This window comes from Leucoraja erinacea, chromosome 38 (assembly GCF_028641065.1).
Source record: "Leucoraja erinacea ecotype New England chromosome 38, Leri_hhj_1, whole genome shotgun sequence".
Lineage (NCBI taxonomy): Eukaryota > Metazoa > Chordata > Chondrichthyes > Rajiformes > Rajidae > Leucoraja > Leucoraja erinaceus.
Window position 1 is genome coordinate 693,337 of NC_073414.1, and position 12,777 is coordinate 706,113.

Below are 12,777 nucleotides of genomic sequence, written 5' to 3' on the forward strand. Positions count from 1 at the left end.
GGGAGGCAGTTTCAGGACCAAGGCTCAGCCATGATCAAGCATTGGTGAAGAGTTTTCAAGTCAGGACGATGTGCAACTAGAAAGGAGACCTGTATTCATAGCTTCTCATGTGTTTATCAGGCAAACCTACACTTTCCTGACCTACACTTGATGGTAATGTGACACAAAGTGCTGGATTAAGCAGCATTTCTGGAGAACATGAATAGGCGATATTTCAGGCCATGACTCTTCTCCAGCCTGAAGAAGGGTCCAGACCCGAAATGTCATCTCTCAATGTTCTCCAGAGATACTGCCTGACCTGCTGAGTTACTCCACCATGTTGTGCCTTTTTGGTTAACCAACAATTGTAGTTCCTAATATCAATACTTTCCTGACAGTCTTTTCTTACAGGCATGAGTTGGAGTTACTGGCTCCATGCCAGAATTCAATTGGGATTTTGTTTTGAGTTCATCCTCTGGTCTCCATAATCACATGGATTGTCCTCATTGTCAACTAAGTACTGCCTGGAGCAGACAGAGGGTCGGTCACCAGACTGATCCCTCTAGCATGCTAGAAGATCCAGATATTAGGGCTCTCTCTCCCCGTGATGCACAAATACTCCTTGGAGCAATTTATACCTTTCATACCATTGCATTGTTGCCGTTCGAAACAAGCTCCTGCATATTACAAACCCAATCTCCTCCCAGCACGAGCCATTCTACTTCAAACATACCAAGTGGCAGCACAGGTGGCACCAGGTGATGCATGCGGACTGGCAGGGTTTATGCTAGGTGTGGGTCTAAATGCATGGGTGCTAGTTCTCACAACGATGCCTGCACATTTATGCTCACACCTACACTAGTCCTGTTGGTTCTCTGCATCCGCACCAGAAAATATTGGGGGCATGCTAGTGAAGTGAAAGAGGGTTGCTGGAGAAATCCCAGAGATTGTCCATGAAGTGCAGTAATTGGCTTGATGGTAATGTGCATTAATGCAATTTCAGCCCATTATATTTGCTTCTTTTACTAGGTTCCTCCACAGCCACACATTACTAAATCACACACCTCAAATCTCCAAGTTCACTTCCTGCTTTCCTGATCTCATTTTCATGCCTAGCCAGAGATAAGCAAATACTCACTGTAGGTGCTCCGAGGACACATTTAATGCAAGCACATAACTTCAGTGACATGGTGTAGGAACACAAAAGGCAAGCAGTATTCTCACTCCAGCAGTAATATGGATATCAATTGATCATATCAAGTTTGGCTGTGATGTCTTTACATTTAAACCTCCTGCCAAGGTACTTGCCTATGCTTACTTACCCGTGTCATGCTAAACAAGATCTGGTGAGAAACAGCAGACACCTGTCAAGTTCTCAAGAGTTGGTGCCTTCACAAATGAAGACGAGAGAAAAAGGAGGAATATGGGAAGCCTAATGAGAAATTGAGTTAATTACCTGGATGCTCTCATGAAAAGTTTCTTTTTGTAGACAGTCTTCCATACTCCTCAAAGAATTCTGAACTGAAAATGAGTTCATAGCCACCTGACTAGGAGGAGCTGTGCAATTGGTATCTAACTTCTGTCGTTCCTTTCGAGAGACTGACACATTCTTACTGGATTTACCTATAAGAGTGAAATGCTTTATGCACATATCCTTATTAGAGATTCTGCCTTTCTTGTTGTTGCAAGGTGGAGGTGACCAACCCTCCAACTGCTCTGACTGTGTCTGAAGCTGCTTCTGAACAACCTCTTCTTCACACACTGACAGAGGAGGATGATGTGCCTTGAATATACTCTTCTTGGATTTCTTGTGACATTGTGAGTCACGCGTTAATGCAGGCTGCAGATCAGTTCCTGCCTGCTGGACAGTACTTTCTGTCTGTTGTGGGTAGCAAGGGAGGATGCTCTTGGAGAGTTGGCATGGTTTTGTGCTTTGAAATTGTAAAAATGGAGAAGTGGTTTCCTTTCTGAAGGAATGCTGAAAATCTTGCTCTAAGTCTGAGGGCTGGAGCAATTGTGATCCATTATTCTGGATCTGAGAAAGCACATGCTGGGACTGGGTAACTATAACTTGAGATTGACTTACCGAATTTTGGGATTGAGATAGATTGTATTGGGTATCAGAGATCAGCTGGAGCATATGGTTTTGGAATTGGTCTTGGCTCTGCATAGGGGAGGCATCCTGATCGCCCATGTAGACTTGTGTAAAGAGTGAAGTTGCTATCTGCTGTTGATGCTGCTGGTGGAGAGAGTATTGTTCCTGCAGTATTTGATGTTTCTGTTCAGGAAATGCTTGCCACTGGTTTAAATTTGCTTTATAACTCAAGATCTGTCTGAAAACATTTCCGCAAGCATCAATTTCAGAAGCTGCTGAATTTTCACCTGGGGTCTTTGCAACAACGGAATTTGACTGAATATCCAGATTCTGTCTTGTGAAGGCCTGAGCAAACGAGTCGAGTTTATGCAAAGCTCCACTTGAAAAAGTAGCAGAAACCTCTTCAGAAGGCTGGGAATTGGGAACAATATAGGAGTATGTTCCTTTGCTGCCACTGTAGGTGGCCAAGTTGTTGGTCCATACAAGATCTTGATTTGCTTGCTGCCTGGTGGAAATGGTTTCATTTCTTGATAGTGTATGATTTGAGCTCACAGCCTGTGGCCAACTTGCAGGTCTTGCCGACTCTAACGTATACTGGGCAGGCTGTAAGGTTCTACTGGGAATTACTGAGTCCAGGACATAAGAATCTAAACTTTCTATACAAGACACAGTGGGGTTTGTGACAGAAAAATGGGAAGTGTTTACTCTGTTAAATGGATCAGTTGTGTTACAATTTAAACCAGAAGACTGCTCTTTTTGCAGTAATCTATATTTGGTTTGTCTAACAGTCCCTGATCTTTCAGATAAACATATAGTTGGACTGGTAAGCACACTTGCTGTAGTGTGAGTTTGCGTGGGATAGTGCAAGGTAACATTGCTTGCGCTGGTTTCGGTTTCACCTGCTGCCTTCTGGCATACGCTACTCATCAGAGGTCTCAGCAGTTCTCTATTAAGCAAAGAGGACCTCTGTGGAAGAGATTCCATTTGTTGTGTGGACCTCTGCGTTATTCCCACATCACACTGAAGGGCCTGAGTATGTCCGGTCTGTGGGAACAATATGCTCTCTGCTGTATCCAGGTCTTTGGAGCTGCTGTCAGGAAAGGGCTCCCTCTGACAGTACAAGCCGTGCTGCACTTCATAGTGACGGCGCAGGGATCTCGAGTCACAATAGCTCTTGTCACATCCATGCTCCATACAACCATATGGTTTAGTTTTTTGGTGTGTTAGTAGGTGCCCAGATCTAAGGAGGGAGAGTACAGAACAATATTTACCACGTAGCAATTAATAAACCTCTGCTTCTAACATTCATTAAATGATAGTATATTGCAAACTTTCCAAACGTCTTGGTGCAATTGACCTACAAGCATTAAGCCAGGATCTCAAATAAGCAGGTGAGTTACATTTATTCATTCTTTCCATGTTAAATATATTGTGTAGTTGCTCAATGTGCTCATGCATTGTCCAAGCAGAGGGTGAGAAATAGTGTTTAAGAAGGAACTACAGATGCTGAAAAATAAGGTACAATGAAGGTACACAAAAATGCTGGAGAAACTCAGCGGGTTCAGCAGCATCTATGGAGCGAAGGAAATAGGCAACGTTTTGGGCCGAAACCCTTCTTCAGACTGATAGGGGGTGGCGGGGAGAAGGAAGGAAAAAGGAGGAGGAGCCCGAGGGCTGGGGGATGGGAGGAGACAGCCCGAGGACTGAGGAAAGGGAGGAGACAGCAAGGGCTAACAAAATTGGGAGAATTCAATGTTCATGCCCGCAGGATGCAGACTCCCCAAGCGGAATATGAGGTGCTGTTCCTCCAATTTCTGGTGTTGCTCACTCTGGCCATGGAGGAGACCCAGGACAGAGAGGTCGGACGGGGAATGGGAGGGGGAGTTGAAGTGCTGAGCCACCGGGAGGTCAGGTAGGTTCTTGCGGACCGAGCTGAGGTGTTCGGCGAAACGATCGCCCAGCCTCCGCTTAGTCTCACCGATGAGAAGTACAAGACTATTTCTCACCGATGAGAAATAGTCTTTGTTTTAAAACTCTTGACCACCCAATGTCTTGCTGATTTCATTTACAGGCCGACTCAATGAGTATAAGTTAGGCAGTCCTAAAAATTCTACCTGAGATGTGCTTACAGTCTACAAGGGGTGTGGTTGGAACTCATTGATCGTAAATTCAAATTTACATACCAGCGTAAGAGCTGTACTAATCTTTGTGCCAATTTCTACTGAAGCAGAATTTTGCGAATGCAGAAGCTGTTGAGTTTAGCCAATGTGGGTCTGCTGGTGCAGAATCTGCTCACAAACGTAAGGAATAGAAGGCCGCCAGGCCCCTTCTATCTGCTCTGCCATCCAAGGCAGCATCACTTTGTTTGAAGCAACTTCTGCAGCTCGCTTTCCAAAGGGTCACTGGAGATTTTTTTGAGAGTGTGACTCACAGTTATAGACACTCCCAGCCAGGTGAAATATCAAGTGTGAAAATGTCCATTTTGGCACATTATCTTTGTGGTGTGTAAAGTCTCAGAGTTCTGATTTGCTGATGTATCTGGGTACAAATAACTAGGAACGCTATTATTTGTAACAAGATGAACTGAACACAAAAGCAATGAGGTCATGCTTTTGTTACATTGCACATCAGTGAGACCATATCTGAGTACTGGTCTCCATATTCAAGGAAAATGTTAAAACTTTGGATAGACACAAAATGTTGGAGTAACTCAGCGGGACAGGCAGACACCAGATTCAGGGCATTCCTTCTCTCCAAAGATGCTGCCTGTCCCGCTGAGTTACTCCAGCAGTTTGTGTCTGTCTTCAGTTTAAACCAGCATCTGCAGTTTCTCCACACATATTAAAACTTGAGGTCAGTTGTCTTTTGAGGTAAGGTTGGACAGCCTAAACATGTATAAATACATACTGTAAATTATCCCAGGGATCTATGGATTTTGACCCCAAGATCCCTCTGTACATCAATGCTGTTAAGGGTCCTGTCATTAACTGTGTACCTTCCTCATACAACTCGTCCAGGTCAACCGTGATTTCTGTCTAAACTTGTCCCAATTGTCTTTGTTTCAGAGAAAACAAGCCCAGCGTATCCATTTTCTCCTTATAACTATTACTCTAGTCCAGGCAAGAACCTTGTTATCTTTTCTGCATCCTCTCTAACTTAATCACATCCTTCCTACAGTGTGGCAACCAGCCAATGAAGAGTTGATGGCAGAAGAAAGAGATTAAGTAACAGGGCTACAGGAAAATAAACATAGTACAAACGGCCACCATATGGGTAATAATGAATAAGGAAAAATGATACGGGACATGATGAGATCAAACCCAGGCCGGCACAGTGGCACAGCTGGTAGAACTACTGCGATACAGCTCCAGAGGCCTGAATTCGATCCTGATCTTGGGTGCTGTCTATGTGGAGTTTGCACATTCTCCCTGTGGCCTCATCAGTTTCCACCGGGTTTGTAGGTTAATTGTTTTGCGTAAAATTGCCCCTAATATGGAGTGAGGGGAGGAGAAAGTGGAATAACATAAATCCTGTGTGAATGGGTGATCGATGGTTGGCATGGACTTGGTGGGCCAAAGGGCCTGTTTCCATGCTGCATCTCGAAACTAAATGAAAACTAAGGTAGATGATTCCTCTTTGGGGAGAATCTGGAACAGGTCCTTTTCAGAATTATAAATTGAATTGTTTCTCTCAAGAGGCTTTGGAACATTCTTCCTCAAAGATGGGTGGAAGCAGAATCTTTGATTTTTTTAACGTACACGTGGATAGGTTCTTCATAAGGTGGTGAAAGGTCATTGCCAGTAAATAAGACGGAGAGTACAGCTTATGATCAGATTAGCCATAATCATTAAATGGTGGAGTAAGGAATTCAAACTTCTATACCTTGCCCGTTGAACCCTGCATTACCTCCCAGTCTAGGTTGTCAGGTTCTGCAGGTCTGGAAAAGCTTTTTTTGAGTTTTGACAAAGTGTAAGCTGTGAGTGGGGGGAATCTGCTAGTGCCGAAACTGTTTCTCTCACAAGATTGCAACATTAACGTCTTAAACACCATGAAAGTCTACATACATCCTACCGGCATAGCTGAATATGATGTAGAATATATAAGAAGTATATTTAGTGTCATTCAGTGCATACAGGGGATGTGTACTTTGTTTAAAATAGAACTAACTCGAACTCCTAAGTTAAGTAATGTTCACATACAAATGGTCTTGTCTCTTAAAGGCTTTACTGCAGATCCTGCAGACATGCCGGCGTTCGTGACTGTGCGTCAGGTAGTGTTTGCTCAGGGCACTGGCACTGCTGAATGACTTTCCACACTGGCTGCACTCCTTGACAACAAAGTATAAAAAGAAGTTACTACTCAAACTCACAACCTAAATTATAACTTTTCATTCAAACATACATTCCCTCGCCCTATCCAATGATTAGTAAAGGCATCACCTGGTGCCACATCCTAAGAATATTTCTTTCCTGATAAGTGTTGCGTTGTAAAGAATTATCTATCTATTTTGGGTTATCTACTATTTACAAGAGTTGTATCTAAATTCTACTTTCTCTGCAAATAAATCCAAACTTTGCATATCATACTAATAAAAAAGGTTTATAAAAGAATGGATAAAGTTCTGTCATGATGCTCTGGATTTTAACCTTTGAGAATGTTGTCTTTTTCTCAGATACTGACGAGCATCACACATCGCTTGCTGCGCTTTCCCTTATAAACACTATTCCCCACGGATTTAGCATTCACTGCACCTTCCAAGTTTAATTGAAAGTAATAAAAAAATAATTCCAACATAATTTTACAAGTGTTAATTTAAAAAATAAATTTCAAAGTCAAACCACTAAACCAAAAGGCATTTTTATAGATTACTTGTATGTCTATTTTCTTATAAACTCAGTAAGACAAGCATACACTGGATTATATTCTGTTTGACATTGCATTTGGTTGAAATCTCAAACCAGGTTTACAGAGATAACTAGCCATACTGATGCTAACCTGGAATGCTTGCTGTGGAGAATGTCTTGCAGAGAGGCGCCTTCTTTTCTGAACACCCCCGTATTTCCTTTCACTTTTAGTAATGCTTTTCTCAGGGGTGTTTTTTTGTGGGAGGGGACTAATACCTATAAAATATTGATAACAAAAACATAACATTTTCAATTCGATTACTGTTGCTCTTCTAACAACTTCCAGTTCAAACATACTTTTAAAATTAAAAGCAGCAGACGAGTTGGGCCAAGTGGCAACCATACACTTCACCAAAAAACAAAGTGTTGAAGGAACTCAGCAAGTCAGTGGGAACGGTCCCGGCTCGAATTGTCACCTGTCCATTCCCTCCACAGATGCTGTCTGACCCGCTGAATTCCTCCAGCACTTTGGATTTTTGCTCAAGATTCCAGTATGTGCAGTTTTGTGTGTAACTATATAGTGTATGCAAATCTGTGTTACATTATATAATTTCCTATGTCCAAATGCCCTTTATCTACACTGGCAAAAGCTTAATTGTCAAATTAGGGGTTACAGGGCCGAACCTTAGCCCTGCTTTCACTTCATTGTCAGTGTGCTTTTTTTTTTAAACAGCCACAGAATCTGATAACATTTGGACCTGCTGAACAGCCTGTAGCATGAAAGAAAACAAAGAGTAATCTTGCCTGGGGTGTCAGAAGATTGGTAGCGCTTTAAATATGATCTTTAACTAGAAGAGCACGTGGCAGAGCCAATAGAGCTGCTGCCTCACAACCCGGGTTCAATCCTGACCTCTGGTAGAGTCTGCATGGTTTGCTTTATTTCCCCAGTCTCCAGCCTAGACTCCATGGGGTTTCCCCGCTGCTCCGGATCCTCCCAACATCTCAAGAGACGTGTGGGCTAGTGCGTTAATTGGCTGCTGCAAATTGCTCCCAGTATGCAGTAGTAGAATGGGAGGAATTGAGAGAAACATGGACATTATAGGCGACAGGGAAAATTAGTGGGGTCATGGCTTGTTCCGTGGGCATACAGAGACATAGGTTGAAATATCATGAAAAAATATGAAAAAGATGACAGTTCTGTAAACTCTATTCCAGTTTCCAAGTAAGCAGAATCCCCATAATAGCAGGCGAGGTGTTAAATACTCTCATCTGTTACTAGTAGGAATATCCCAACCAGGAAAGACACATCATCTTGCAAATCATATTTCTTCCGCCTAACACTCCAGGAATTGGCAAATAATGGGACTTGGAAAAGGAGCGAAAATAGGTTCCCAGTGTTCAATAATGATTTCATTTTTCAGGTCTGGCGGATGAGAACAGATGGCCTTTCAAGGCAGAAACCCCAGCACACTGGCACCACACTGATTTTGTACCACACAGTATTTAGAAGGTCTGCTGCTTTGAAATTGATATTCACCCATTTCTGGTTTGTTAATATATGGCAGATTTTGTTCTAATGCCCACTTACATGTCCCTAAAAAAATCACAATGAGATTAAAAAATGTTAGTGTTTGTACACCGTTCAGTTCAAAACGGTTAGTAGAACTCACAGCCACCAAGTCATTGCTGTGCTGTCCACTGGGAAGAGCGTCATACCTCCATGGATTCTCTGCAACGTTCATCCACAATTGCAGCTCGACAGAACCTTTAGCTTGGCCGTGTTTGGAACATTGTGTGCAGTTCTGGTTGCCCCTTACAGGAACGATGTGGAAGCTTTGGAGAGGGTGTAGAGAAGGTACCATAATGCTGCCTGGATTAGAGGGTATTAGCTACAAGGCAAGATTGACCAGACTTGGGTTGTTTTCTCTGGGACTACTATGAGGGGATACAACATCACCAAAATAACCACTTGACGGGGGACCTGGTCAAAGTATATAAAATTATGAGAGGCATAAATAGGGTAGACAGTCAAAGACTAGAGGCCATAGCTCTAAGGTGAAAGGGGCAAAGTTTCAAGGAGATATGCATGGCAAGTTATTTACACTGAGTGGTGGTTGCCTGGAACTTCCTGCAAGCACTGGTGGTGGAAGTTGATAAGGGTCTTTAAGAGGCTTTTTATTCAGAGAATGGAGAGATACAGATCACGTGCAGGCAAAGGAAATTAACAATTTGGCAATGTGTTCTGCATGGACATTGTGGGCCGAAGGGCCTATTGCTATGCTGTACTGTTCTATATTGGAACTGTAGACTGGATTGACATGGAGGCAAGGGACACATTTAGTGTAGTGAAGAAGCAATCTCTAGTATGTATGACTCTGATGGTTTTAAAGCATTAGCGTGAGTCACAGCCCACTGCAAGATACAGGCTGATCATGGCAGCCTCTTGCTTGACATAGAAACATTGACCAACGAGGGGGCAGACACTGAAAGTTGTGCATATACATTTTTAGTTTAATTAAACAGATGACAATAAGTTGCACTTTCATCAGCCAGTTTAGTTAAGTGGGCACAGAAATGACAGGTGTCCATGTGATGGCATCATTCACTGTGCCATCAATGCTAGAGTAACATCAACATGGTAAGAGGAATTTGGCACTGAAGTACTCAAGTTAGTTTTCTGAAGGGCAATATACAATAGAAAATTATTGTTGACTGATCTAATCCATGGAGAAACACTTGTATGTGCAATTTGTATAGAAAAACACATGCACAAATGAATCAAATTTCTAGGTTGGGGAGTCCTTTCATTTTTATGGTACAATCTATTACCGCAGACAGATCTTTGAAAGTTTTGTTCTTTTAAGTAATATTTTTCTCACCAAAATGTATGTCCTTTCAAATCCTTATTGATCTTGCATGCCTGCTATTGGAGATTTCATCAGAGTGGCCTTGTTGTGAGAGGCATAACCAAATACCTTCTCTCACTCATGATGAAAATATTAGCCACAATGCCCACTGGCCATCACATTCCTTTAAGTCCATGATAACAGAAGCATGAGTGGACTGCAGATGGGACAGGGTCAGAGTCACATTCAGTTCAAGTAAAATGCCTACCAACAGCAACCTGGTGACAATCAATTTATAGACTTTCATGTAAAGAATGATAGAGTGGATGAGGTTCCACAGGACAGCTACCTCTTGTACAAGGAACCCCAAGTTCTAGAAAAAGGAGTCAGTGTATTCTGTGAAAGCATTAACATCACAAATTACATGTAATCATCTATAACCATATAACAATGCATCTATATGCATACTTCAGTTGTATTTAGAAAATGCAAGGCACATATATTATCAAATAATTCCACATAGCATCTAGCAGCAGTACTACAAACTATGCCACAAATGTATGTTAGCTGTTTATATTAACAAAATACAAAGATGCAAAGGTTAACTTTCAGCATTGGCATTCTGATTATATATATTTTTTAAACCTGCAGTAAACTCTTGGCTAGGTGGATTGATCCATTGGTGATTAAAAATACACTTGGATGACATTCACTTAACAAAATGCTTCACTGAGATGGTGAAATAAATCATTCAACTTGCGGATACTAAGGATGAATTCGCTGGAGTTTAGAAGGATGGGGGGATATCTTATAGAAAGATATAAAATTATAAAAGGACTGGACAAGCTAGATGCAGGAAAAATGTTCCCAATGTTGGGCGAGTCCAGAACCAGGGGCCACAGTCTTAGAATAAAGGGGAGGCCATTTAGGACTGAGGTGAGAAAAAACTTTTCACCCAGAGAGTTGTGAATTTGTGGAATTCCCTGCCACAGAGGGCAGTGGAGGCCAAATCACTGGATGGATTTAAGAGAGAGTTAGATAGAGCTCTAGGGGCTAGTGGAATCAAGGGATATGGGGAGAAGGCAGGCACGGGTTATTGATTTGGGACGATCAGCCATGATCACAATGAATGGCAGTGCTGGCTCAAAGGGCCGAATGGCCTCCTCCTGCACCTATTTTCTATGTTTCTATGAATTGCATTCCATTACTTTAATGCCTGGTTTAGTAAGAGAAAAGCAGGAGTAAAAGAATGTAGACAAAATACAGTGAGAAAATGTTTAATACAGTGAGGACTGTTAATTCTTGACGATGGATAATACTGTCTAACTTAACACAAGCTTGAAATTTGATTACCACCTGAACAATGTCTAATAGCTCACACAGATCAGTGAAGCATTCATAACATTAGTTTTAATTGGATTTCTTAAGGTTTTGCATTAATAATTTTGTTTGTGAATTTTCTTTGAACCAGAATGAAAGAAAATGTATCCCTGCAGCAAAATAGTTAAATAGTACTGCTGGACTTAAACAAAAATATGCATGCACATTCAAGTACCTAGCAACATGGGCGGAGAATCAGTATCCGTGGAGTCACTGGGAACCTTTGGGGAGTCACATCCCTTGTCTACAGTGTACAGGGAGAGATCTAAATTGTCTGCAAATGGATCGCCAGGAATTTCTGCAGTCTCCAGGTTAGAATCAAGTTCTATATTTGTCATTCCTGCATAAATAATATCATCAGGATCTGAGATGAATTCTTGTCTCTGGATATTACTTGCAATGGGCAACTCACTGTCTGATAGCAAAGGCAGATGCATGTCGGTTTGGAGAGAGCTTTCATCGGTGAAGCTGTAGCAGTCCATAGCTCCAGATTTGGCAGTAAAGTCACTGCAGAATTAACCAGCAAGCAACTAATTTTCACAGTATGATTCTCATCCAAAGCATCCTCTTTACTCTTGATGTATTTCTGCAGATGAAAATAATAAGAAAATTTAGTGGTAGATTGAATTTCCAAAACTTTGGTAGATCTTTAAGGTACTTTTAGACGCAAATAATTTTCTAATTTTCACTTATTATCCTCGATCCTTTAAGTTGATTTTTTTTTACCCAAGTTTCTACAGGCAGCAGATCTAAGAAAACAAAAGGTGCACTTTGAAAATACCAAACACTATATACACTAGAGTTCACTTATCCCTCTGATTTTCTGTCTCCCATGTAGCAGAAAACTAGAAACAAGGAACTGCAGATGCTGGTATACAAAATAAGACAGTGTGCTGGAGTAACTCCGCGGGTCAGGCAACATCTCTGGAGAACATGGATAGGTGACATTTCTGGTCAGAACCCTTCTTCAATGGGCAACTCACTGTCTGATGATGCATGTCAGTGAATTATGTTTACTAAGAGAATGGTGAAAATTGGGGATGTACAAGAACTGGCACTACAAATTTACCATTCGACTTCTGCACGTATATGGCCCAGACCACTAAACATAGCCATTGTTAAAATCCTTTCAAGCATCTTGATTGGTGAAATGATTTGTGATTTCAAATTATTGTAACCAAATATGCTTGCTCAACATTTGCTTTATCGATGAATTTAATCTCCAGAAACAGCACTTTAAAAATGGATTTGTAGTGTATAATATCAATCATTTAATTTGTAGACTCCCAGGTCGTTTAAGGCAGATTGGTCAAAGCCACAACTACCACATGGTGGGGTCATGATGCTAGTTCTGCCCTAAGAATGCTGGGCAGAGGTCAGACTGATGGAGAAAAGGATGAATCCTGCACTGTCAAAGTTAACAGCTGACTCAGAATGCCAAGGGGAAAAAGTTTCCATTTACATTACCCGGTATGTTTAATTCAGCTTGACATGTCAGCAAATGTATCAATAGGTTTCTTATAAGCACTGCATGGCAACTCAGTAAATATGCTAAATGCAAGTAATTGTTCAAGTTTCTTGAGGATTTTCTTTTTTATGTTATTTCATGTAACGGCAAAAGAAAATAAATTCC

General features: G+C 41.6%; 1 protein-coding gene across 1 annotated transcript in view; it reads right to left on the reverse strand.

Annotated features, from left to right (window-relative positions):
* LOC129714040 (zinc finger protein 541-like) overlaps nt 1-12,570 on the reverse strand; it is a 30,086-nt gene extending 17,516 nt beyond the window's left edge. The window contains exons 1-4 of the mRNA XM_055663498.1: nt 11,320-12,570; nt 7,070-7,194; nt 6,274-6,401; nt 2,066-3,314 (exon numbers count right to left, since the gene is read on the reverse strand). Coding sequence (XP_055519473.1) covers nt 2,066-3,314; nt 6,274-6,401; nt 7,070-7,194; nt 11,320-11,626 — 1,809 coding nt within the window. The 5' untranslated portion in view covers nt 11,627-12,570. The remainder of the gene's footprint in view (nt 1-2,065; nt 3,315-6,273; nt 6,402-7,069; nt 7,195-11,319) is intronic.
* Nucleotides 12,571-12,777: the final 207 nt, after the last annotated feature.